The following is an 11,284-nucleotide window of genomic DNA, read 5'->3' on the forward strand; positions in this document are numbered from 1 at the left end:
AAGAAGAAAAAAAGCAAAAGTCTGCACACCCTTTTATAAAGGGGCATGTGACTGCTTAGAATGAACCCATCACATTCAAACTCAAAAGGTAGATAAAGATCTGACATGATTTATTTTAGTTTCATTTTTACATCACAAAACCCTGCAATTTTAACAAGGGGTGTATAGACTTTTTATATCCACTGTACATGTTAATTTATTTTTGTAGGTGTTAAATTACCTCCGGTAGGCTACCATAGTTCAGACCTCTGCATTTGCACCTCACATCCTCAGGCTACTGGTGATAATATACTGATGTGATCAATTACATCTTTATCATCACTAATTTCATAACACCCCCTTTTGTAATAATTTATTTCAATAAAACTATTCTTGAACCCTCAGTTTAGAATGGCACTGTTGTTTTGAGAGTGTTAGCAAAACTTGACTGTGAAAATGAGTATTATTATGTAGGCTATTTTTGCCATGTTGTCCCCAACAGGATGCTGGGTAAATTAATATCTTAATGTATGAAATATAATTTTTAAAGCATACAATCAAATGCAATCTTTACTGTATCAACAGTGTCAGTTTTTTTTTAGATTAGACCCTTTGAAGGACCTCTTTGCCTAGGTGCCCTGGAAGATATTTTTGAATATTCAAGCACTTTATATTCTTCAGAGTTGTTACTGTAAACCTTTGCCCCAGTTCATGTATGGTTTTTGCTGAATTAGGACAACTTGAATGTCGGGAACTTTTTTTCTAGTGAAACTGGCTGATACTTCCGGTCATGTGACTTTTACCAAGCTGATAGTGCATTAAAATAAAGCTGCTGGTTGAAAACACGCACACACAGGGAAGTTCCAGGATACAACACAACACTTGGGTGAGGTCAGATGACTTCTGGTGTGCAAGAGAAAAATCTCAGCTCGGTCTGGTAGAACTGGGAAAATACAGTCATTGGACAGGTGTGTGTGTGTGTGTGTGTGAGAGAGAAAGAGAGTGAGAGTGTGAGAGAGACAGGATGGGCTCTCTGAAACATCAGACCGAGGCTCTCAAACTTTTACACGAACTTCATTCAAACAGGAGGGTCAGAACCAACACCGACACAAACAAAACGACTGTGCCTGTAGCTGAGAGAGCCAGGGAGAGTTTATTAGCACGTCTGATGGACATTTTATCACAGATCATCTCCATAGAGCAGGATTTAATGAGCAACCTCTCTGGAGAGGTGAAGTGCTTTCTCCGGCACAAGGTAAGACCCCTGATCATTGAGGTCAAAGGTGTTGTTTTTTTTTTCCTGATGCTTTACTTTCTGCTCTTATGTGCGTCTCAGGACAGCGTGGATTTGAAGAACATCTGCTTGAGAATGGCTCTGAGTGAAAGCGGCCATAAGTCGGACAGAAATCTGAAGGAGCTCCGGCTCTGTCTGCAGCTCATAGTCAACAACTTGCTCTCAGCAGTGCGCGACCAGAAGAATTTATCGTCCACAGGAGCCACTCGACGGCTAATGGGCATATCCATCACCCTGCCTGACATCTGAACTGCCGTGTTATCTGGAGAGGTGCCTGCTTTTCCCGCTGAACTGACAGCACTGCTTTATTTGAGCTTTTAAACAGGCAGAGCTGTGGCGCACCCGGAGCTCCAGCAGGATCCTGGGCTGGGCTGGGCTTGGGAATGACTGGCACAACTCCATACTACCTCACAGGGTTCAGCTCTAAATGAACTTTTATTTTATTTGTGAAGGTAACAAATCCCAGAATATGTGACATCTAATCTATAAGCCTGCATTCTTTCTTTAAGGTTTTATTTTTTCATGAAGGCTATATTCACTGCTGAAAATGCAATAGAAACCCTCAGAGAATTTCTAATGGTTTTAATGGGAATTGTATTGGTTTTAATGGGAATTGTAATGGTCCCTATGGGTCTCTACTTGTAATTTGTTGCCTTCTATTGGTGCCATGTTATGTCTCGTGGATATTATTAAGGACCAGTAATGGTTTTAATGGTTAGCTAATGGTTTGTAATGGTATTTGTAGTGGAAGCCATTAGAATTTCTGTGATGGTTTCTATTGGTTTTTTTTTTCCAGCAGTATTGTCAGTGTCAATGTGTAGATGCATCTCCATTGTAATAATTTGTGGGGGTTTTTTCATCCATTTACACCTATTTATTATGCTTATTTGGCTGATGCTTTTATCCAAAGCAACTTACATTTGAGACAGGATTACAACAGGGTTAACTGCAGCGTGCAGCAATGCTGGTATTTGGACTCACAACCTTCTGATCTGTAGCTCAAAGCCTTAATCAAATACCTTAAACAACACTAATTTAGCAGTTGGTTTCTTAGAAAAAGAAATAGGATACCTTTTTTGGATAATTAAACTCGAGTACAGTTTTAAAGGTAGAACTACTTTGTGTACATCTTTTTTTTTTTTTGGAAACATGAAGGTTGTATTGTCATTGTTGCTGTCAGTGTGAAGGTGTATCTCCATTGTAATTACCTGAATTGTTTCATCCATCTACGCCTATTTATTAAAATAGACTACTGTAATAGTTGGTTAGTTGATCATAATTCTGTTGTTATCTCCATAAGGTCAAACAGGACATGCCTATAATGCTTTAGCAGGCAGTTTTACAGGTGTAACTAGTTCCGTGACTGACAAAGCAAAACCGTATCTGCCCAAGCAATATTATTAGCACCTAAACAAACTACAAACTGAGTTTTAGTGTGTGATACTTGAAATAATAAAGGCTAGTCCTGAACTGTACACTCTCAGAAAGAAAGGTACATTTCCTTAGAGCTGGAGTGGCAGTTTCAAAGGTACATCTTTTCTACCTTAACTATGTAGCCATTTACCTAGAATGTTGCATGTAGTTTACTTTTTAAGCTTTACTCTAACAACTACATTTCATTTATGCACTTTAAATCATTGTAAAGTTACACCATATTTGTGTTTCAAGGTAAAAAATACATATTAAAAGTACAAATGACACCAGTGATTAGGAAGGGTATGGGTTAGTGCTTTTTTTTAACGTATAAAGATGTTCACTGAAGAGTTACCAGATATCAGTGTAATATTGGACAAGGCCTTAATCTTTAATGATAAAACTCAGATTATAACTAATGTCACAGAATATGATAATCAAAAAAATTTACAAAGTAATTTTCAAAATACTGTACATATCGTTTAAAGCTTAGACAAAGTATCGATAAAGCACATTAGTAAAACAATCTATATGCATCATTAATGTAACTGTACTGCAAAGTGTAAAATGATGCAAAAATCTTGTATGTAGGTACTAATCCGATATATATTCAAGTAAATAGATGGTTCTAGCAATTGGAGTTCTAGTAACTTGGAGGCATGACCATGTTCGTTCCGACCTTCAATCATATATTTGAATTGTCTCTTACTTCTTCGCAAATTCATGCATACATACAGAATCATTAGTCCATGCTGATTTAATTAAATCATCATTAGCCCAATTCCTTCTAGTAAGTATTACAAACTGTAATGCAACTATGAAGCCAATACAGTAATGTTACCATGGCTAAAAACCATGGGCATGCTACTAGTTTAACTGTAGGCTGTGTTTGTAAAACAGTGCAGTTATAAATAATGCCAATTTGTGAAGTACCAACAAGTTGCTGTTACATTAACAGGATATAAAGGCAGGTGCTTTGACATCAGTGTGGTTCCTGAGTTAAATGAACAGTTAATGGTAGTGTCATTCTCCACTGAATATCCCATGCTGTATGAGCTTGGCTTGCGAGTTGTCTTGGAGAGAGCAATAGTAAATGGCTGTATTGTTTTCATGTTCATGTTGTTTTCACGTGCCCATGGTTAGGGAATGCTGTCATCCTGGAAGAGCCCATTCTACTGTCACTGCTGACTGCAGACTATTCTTCCCCGCAATATCATAGAAATGCTTTTAATTAGGCCTTTCAAAAAAATAACATTAAGCATATAATCATTATAAACAAAGACCTACAATTTTGTGGAAACAAAGTAAAATGCATTATGTATTTACATAATACTGGTCACATACTAAAATACACCTACATGTACTTATGTACATGGAATAAACTGAAAGACATGATAAACAGGCTTGACTACAAAGTCTTACTCAAATGTTTCCACTAGTTAGGCAGTTGTTTGTTTAGTTGTTTAGTGTTGTACTCACTCATGCCCACAAGATGGCGCTACAGACCAACCCATATAAAACAAAGTTGAAGATTTGGAAATAAACAACACAGCGGCATCTAATCTTCCAATATTTTACAGTGCAATTTATATTTTAGATTTTAGTATTTATAATCAAATTTTAAAAAATAATATTTCCTAACTGTACAGTGTATTCATCTTCAGTAGCCACTTTATCCTGGTCCTGAGCCTACACTAAACACTGCGCGCGAGGCGGGAATACACACTGGATGGGAATAATTATCTATTTTATCTCATTTCTATTGTTTTCATACCACTTGATAACATATTGATAACGTATATCGCTTTATTACATAAAAAGCAGTGTGTTTTGCAATATTTTTAAACCCGGAGTTTCAATTGTGACAATCATGAGCGTGCAGTTTCTCGTCTCGCCAGTAGAGGTCGCCCCATACACACAATATGCACTAAGTGCCACCCAATTCATTACCTCATCCAGCCTGGTGTTGATAGGTGATTTCTCACTCCAAACTCACCTGTTAAAGTAGATAATCGGGCGTCACTGAGCAGGAATTTCACTAACCTGTGCCAGATCTTCCTGGCTTTCCAGGAATGAAACTAGGAAACCTTGATTTAGATCTATACAACTGTAGTCAGATGCAAATTTCAGAGATGCATGTCACAACAGTGGTTCTGGGATACAATAATTTATATCTTTTACATGTTTATCCTTCTCTAATACTCATGCATATTCATCTTAATGTAATGTCAGACACCTTAGGAGTTTTGAAATTGTCCAGGACTGGAATGGAAAGCTAAATCAAGCATACTCAGTGGTGGTATCAAGAGGAAGTGATTCTCTGCACCACAGGTTCCTACCAGGTTCCTTTCCAGCATATTTTAGTGTTTTTCCTGTTCCCAGAACACCTGCTTCAACTAATCACCTGATTAACAGCCCTTCCTGAGTTGAAGTGGGTGTGTTAGAGCAAGGAAAATGCTAAAATGTACAAGGTTCTCCAGGACCAGGGTTGGGAAAGTTGTTCAATAGCCCTGCCAACTACTGTATACACTGTGTGTTACACACTTGTGTACTATTCCAGTATTAATAAAAACATCTGGATGGTAGATTATATTGTCTGAATAAATAAAGTGTATAGCCACTGACCCTTTATATATACACACCACAGAACAGATGCTTCTAGCAGATAATGGACAGAAGTGATACATCAATACTGGCAGTAAATAGTGGGTCCGTGGTGACACATCTGTCTCCATCTCAAAACTATAAATGACTATTAATGAACTATTAATGAACTGAACAGTAAAATGAAAAATATCTTAAATGTAATGCAGTGAATGTTGTTGCTTAAGCTTGCTGCCAAACTCCAGACAGCAGTAAACATAGTCCAATTGTTTACATTAGGCTACATTAAAATTGTTTACTATTTTACTCAAAACAGTAAAATTTAATGCTTTTCTCATTTACAAACACACTTAAGATATGTTCTGCATGTCAGTCTTCTAGAGCAAGAGTTCTTAAACTTTTTACATACAGGGACACCTTTAACTGTAAAATAAATTCTGTAGTATAGATGCATTTTATGAGTGGACATAATGCAACTATTCAAATATTAGCCTGGTTATATAAATATATAATAAATAATAACATTTTGGATATTTATTAGAACCACAGGGCTTTTTATTATTGAACTTTCCATTCACAGAACACATTATGTACAAGTTGACATTTTATAGGCGGACTTGTTTTTGAGATATTGTATTTATCATTATTGTATTTATCATCAAGTGACCAATCAAAGAAGATAATAACTACAAGAACTCAAAGATAAATATATATCTTTGTTAATCTGACTTTTAGAGAACTATGGTTCTAGAGGGAGTTTATAGTAAATACTTTTGCGCATAATATGCGATTTGAGACAGCTTTAGTGTTGTTCCTGACCTAAATCCATGTTAACCTCATGAAGGGCTTGTTAATGAGCTGAGGTCTGTCCGAATAGAAAAACACCAAATTTGTAGTTCATACTGAGGGCCGGCCTGGGAGACATACCTGGGAGACATGGCTGCTCTACATGGTTACCATTTCAGTCCCAAAACACAAATGCTAAAACATTTTAAACAAATAAATAAATAAATATTTCCAAATATTTTCAAAAATGGGCTGCTATTAATGTCGTCCTATAATAATTAACATACAAGTTAATTTATATGTCAAAGTACATCAGCCATTTTCTCACAAAGTCTTACAAACTGTGATTCAACCATTTTCCCATTGCCATGTTGACTCTAATCCTAATCAGATTCTCCAAAGAACAGTATGTTTTGTCCCTTTGATGTAGCGCAAACACACTTTTTCCAGTTTACACTTCATACAAACGAGCTGCTATAAATTGTCATTGTTTTTATGTCATCCTGCTGTGTTGAACTGAAGATGCTGCACCACTGTCATGAAGACAATAAATATAATGCTGATCCAGCACTGTTGTTATCTTTAAAGGATGATTATTTTTAGTCATTCTTTTCAAAAACAGCACAGTTTTATAGAAGGGTTCACAGAACAGTGGCTTGTGTGAGGGTCACCAAAAGCGCCCAGAGCTTTTCGGTGTAGTGTTGCTTATGCAAACTAGAAGGTACATTGTGTAACCAACATGTACATGTACCGGCTCACCATGTACAGCTGTAACCACAGCATGTTGAGACTACAACACTGATCCAGGAGCAGCTCTTTTATTAGACTCTCCCTCTCCACTTTTAATTTTGCCGTGGGAGTGTTTTGAGGTTAGCATCCCATATGTTTGTCGCATGGGCCATTGTTTAGCCTCCACACATTGCGCTGAACTCAGTGACCCTGGTGCCCTCAGTGGCCCAGCACTGGGTGGTGGAGGATCAGCTTGATTTGAGGACGCCGTAGTGGTTCCTGATGGCATCTGGCAGAGTGGATGATTGGGGCATTGTGTCAATTCTTGTGACCCGTTGAAGTCAGATGTAGATGGGTGAGTCAGGATGTGTGGGAGGGACAGTGGGCATGGGACGAGCTTTGCAGGGGGTATCGCCAACGCTCCTTTTTATGTCCGCCTCCTTTCCTCCTTTTATCTCTCTTTTCACTCTCTCTTGCTATCTGTGTCTTAGTCTTTTTCTCTTCCATTTTAATTCAGCTTAAGATACATGACTGTATCTTCTGGAATATTGGCAGATCGTTAATTTGAACCCGTTTTTTTTTTAATCTCACACTCTCTCTGTCTCAAACACTCATGTTTACATATATCCTAATAAAGAGTCAAATAGTAACTTTGATTAACTTTGATAAAGGTCCTCCTTGTCTTTTCTCTCTTCTAACATGAAGTTCATCTCTTCTTTGCCATGTTCTCGCTCTCTCTCAGTCTGTACTTCCTTGACATCCACAGCAGCCGCTCTGTCCTTTGTGTTGGGCTGAAAAGGCCTGTAATAGCAACAGTTCATATTTACAGTATCTCTCTGTTTCGGTCTCCTAAACACTCTGCATCTGCTTCTTTCTTTTTTTTTTTTTTGATTTCCCACACCTCCGCCCTCCCGTCATTCTCTCATTTGAAGCCAGACAGGCAGCCATGGTGAACGTGTGTGTGTGTGTGTGTGTGTGTCTATCTGTGTCTGTGTGTGGTATGAGTTGTTCAAAGGCGTCCCTTTCTTACTGGGGGGTCTGAAGATGTTTCTTTCTCACTCTTTTTTTTTCTTTCATCTTTCTTCTCTAATTCAAGGCCAGACAGTGATTTCTATATGATGAGTCACTTGATAGATCCCCCTTTTTTTGCAGAGGGATGAATAGTGGTATCTTTCTTTTTCCACAATTCTTTTTCTTCTTCTATCTTCTTCCATCCAAAGGAACACTGTAGTCATGAAGGAGTTATGTGGCAAGTCCCTGGCGTGGGCCAGTCTCTCTCACTCTCTCGCTCTCTCGCTCTCTCTCTCTCTCTCTCTCTCCCTCTCTCTGTGGGGTCTGTAGTCTTATCTTCTCTTTCTCTGTTCTCACACTTCATCTCTCCACACTTCATCCCTCCATCACTATGTCATCTCTTTTTCCAGTGCAGGAATAAGACTTTACGGCATATCTATACTTTCATATGTCATTGTCTTTCTGCCTTTTCTATTTCATTCTCTCCATTTGTTTCTCATCATTGCACTGATGGAAGGCCAGAGGTGTGTGGTTGTGCTTGTATAACCATTTGTATGGTGGGTTGTCAAATTGGACTTCTGGCTTTCTTTGTATGGATTCACCAAAAGAAGGTATTAAATTGTTTCATTGCTTATTATTGTGCATTAGATATGGAGATTTGACATGGGAAAATGAATATAGTGCTCCTTAATGGTACAACAGATTTCACTAATAATGTTCATTAAATCAGTTTTAAAGGTCCACTCCATTCACTTTAACAGGTGAAATATATTGTACATACTAAAAGTATTGAAGATGTACTCTTGAGAGCACCACCCCAGTGACAAGCAGCTGTACAGTTTCATACAGTTTACTTGAGAGTTTAAATGGAGCAAATACAGTGCCTTGCATAAGTATTCATCCTTCTTGAACTTTTCCACATTTTGTAGTGTTACAACCTGTAAGTGAAATGGACTTAACTGGGATTATATGCCATAAATCTATCTAAAAAATCCCATAATATTGAAGAGAGGGGAAAATCAGTATATTTTGTAAAAGTATTTACCAATAATATAAAAAACTAGTATTCACCCCCAATACTGTGAAAGCCCTATATTAGTTCTGCTGCCATCAGAAGTCACCTAATTATATTTTAAAAAATAAATAAATAAATTATAACATAAAAAAAAACTTTTAGAAATGAGTCATTTTCTCTTTACTGTTTATGCAATAGGGTTTTCCTTTGTGGCATATCCTATTTCCACTTAGTTTTCAGATGCATAAAGAATAATCATCTATCCTTAGTCAGAATCAGTTTTTCTCATCTATCGTGTGTTGAATTAGTGTCGACTCTTCACGTACAGTATATGAATATTGTGTGACCATATGTATGACCTCATCTACCCCCTGCTATCTCCCAGATTGGATCTCGCCCATCCCTTTTGTGTGTGTGTGTGAGTGTGTTTGTGTGTGTGTGTGTGTGCATGGGAGTCCATCTGCCCCCCAGATTGCATGCTACCTCTAGGTCTGATGCTGTAGACCTCCACTGTATTAGCCTGAGGGACTTTCCTGCAGGCTTAAGCTCCTTGGTGTGATTCATCGTTAAATCACAGAAAAGGGTGACGCCCCCCTGCACGATCTTATCATACCCCAAAGCCTACGCTCTGTCCTTCTGGCTGCTCCTCTTACTGCAAAAAAAAGAAAACGAATTAATGTGGTTATTTTTAGTGTGAGAAAGAATAAAAATAGGTTCTGTTGTGGGTAATACTACCTTCTGACTGAGGCCCGATCACGTTCTTTGCCACTGAAATCAAATATGCTTCAAATGAAGTCACGACAGACTAATCATTGCCATTATGTTTGACCTTTTGGATACATTCAAAGATTTTTCACATGTTAAAGGTTTATCCACTTGGTTCAAATCAACGTTCACAGTTTATGACATGTCATTATTAAAATCATTTCTAATCCATTGTAAAATATGGGTTTGAGCTCTCGTCATGACAGTGAGGTGATGACACATATTAAGACAAACTCACAGACAGCTAATCGGTCATGTCTCACTGTTTTTTTTTTTTCAACCCCCCCAAACTGTCACTCTGACTCGTAAAATCCACAGAGAGGTCATCAAACTTTATCCCTTAAGGCTGCGTGGCCACAAGATCAGGCTTGAAAGAGCCCATTGTTTTTGTCTTCTGCCTGCTATCTGCGTTAATGATGTGCCCAAGTCATTCTTTTCCCCCACCAGATGCCTGGCTGACTCCTCTCTGACTAAGTGTCTATATGAGAAAACAGGAAGCGTATGGGCGGCCTTGTGTTTGGAGTCAACAAGCGCTGAAGGTCCACAAAATGGTGGATGGTTTTTATTGGTGGCTTGCGGCCGCGCTGTCAAATCAGAAGTCCTGAGATGTCTTCCTCAGATGACAGTAATGAGGATTTCATAATGATGCTATTCACACTGATGGTGTATTTGATTTCCCTTGAAATGAGACGGATAAGAGATTTGAAGTGTGTATTCCCGTGCCAAGGCCTGTACTGTTAATTGTGTGTGTGTGTGAGAGAGAGAGAGAGAGAGAGAGAGAGTTGGTTTCATGTTTACATAGTAAAAAACACCCAGTTTCAGTCACCTAGTCTAGTTTCTATGTCAGCTAGAGTTAGAGTCCACCTTTCATCCTCTATCACTCTTTTTTATAATGACATAATGCAATGTTGAGGTCACTTTGTGGTTCCTGTGAAGGGGAATAAAGTGAGTGTGTCAGAGTAACCTGTCAGTCAATCTCTCATCAGTCTATTGATTCCACTTAGCCTTTCCCCCTTTTTTCATGTGGCTTGTGTTAAGTCGAGGCTTCGAAACTGCAGTTTCTGCCTTCGCAAAGCCCACATTTCGATGTGTAATGCATTCCCGCTCCATCAACTAACCTGACCAGGAATGAGGAGTTCACATTGTTAAGCCTTTGTTTTGAAAAACACTCCAGATTTGAGGTACTTTTGGTCACCTGAGGGGAATTCAGAGAGGGAATTCCAAGGATCCTTTTTGGATGAAGGAACCTTGGTGCGGTTTTCTCCTTTTTACACTTACATGAATCAGCAAACCTTAAACAAACCCTCTCTTGGTCATCTGTGCCATGTAAGTATATGGTTTAGTTTAACGTGAGGCTTGTTTGAACTCCCGCCCTGAAATGACTCCAACATCACAGCTAAATATTCCTCTTCGCTCTGTTTCCATCTCCTTTAACCATTACAATATAAAGAAAGCAGACGAGGTCTCAGCCGTCTTTTTTTTCCAGGGGGGATACGAAGTCATTATTCCCTCTCACACCAGCAAGGGCAATAAATTTTGACATATGATTTGTTTGATACTTAGCCATGGTGAAAGATCTAAAATTTTCCCCTTTTAGATTTTTTTTGCTGTTTTTTTTTGTAGTGGTTGAAGCTGCAGCGGCACTGCAAGATGACAGAATGTGATGATGAGGTCATTCTGCATTGTAA

The 11,284-nt window shown here is 38.4% G+C and overlaps 1 protein-coding gene and 1 long non-coding RNA gene across 2 annotated transcripts; one reads left to right on the forward strand and one right to left on the reverse strand.

Moving 5' to 3' along the window:
- Positions 1-774: 774 nt before the first annotated feature.
- dleu7 (deleted in lymphocytic leukemia 7) lies at positions 775-3,075 on the forward strand. The gene is made up of 2 exons (XM_034299968.2): positions 775-1,234; positions 1,316-3,075. Exons 1-2 carry the CDS (start codon positions 1,004-1,006, stop codon positions 1,520-1,522), a joined length of 438 nt encoding a protein of 145 aa, XP_034155859.2. The 5' UTR covers positions 775-1,003; the 3' UTR covers positions 1,523-3,075.
- A 17-nt stretch (positions 3,076-3,092) lies between these two features.
- Positions 3,093-5,010, reverse strand: LOC113537663 (uncharacterized). The gene is made up of 3 exons (XR_003403786.3): positions 4,923-5,010; positions 4,637-4,682; positions 3,093-3,923 (listed from the first exon to the last, which is right to left on the reverse strand). It is a non-coding gene; the product is annotated as an uncharacterized LOC113537663 (long non-coding RNA).
- Between the last annotated feature and the right edge of the window lie 6,274 nt (positions 5,011-11,284).

The sequence above is a fragment of the Pangasianodon hypophthalmus genome, chromosome 26 (assembly GCF_027358585.1).
Source record: "Pangasianodon hypophthalmus isolate fPanHyp1 chromosome 26, fPanHyp1.pri, whole genome shotgun sequence".
NCBI classification, from domain to species: Eukaryota; Metazoa; Chordata; class Actinopteri; order Siluriformes; family Pangasiidae; genus Pangasianodon; species Pangasianodon hypophthalmus.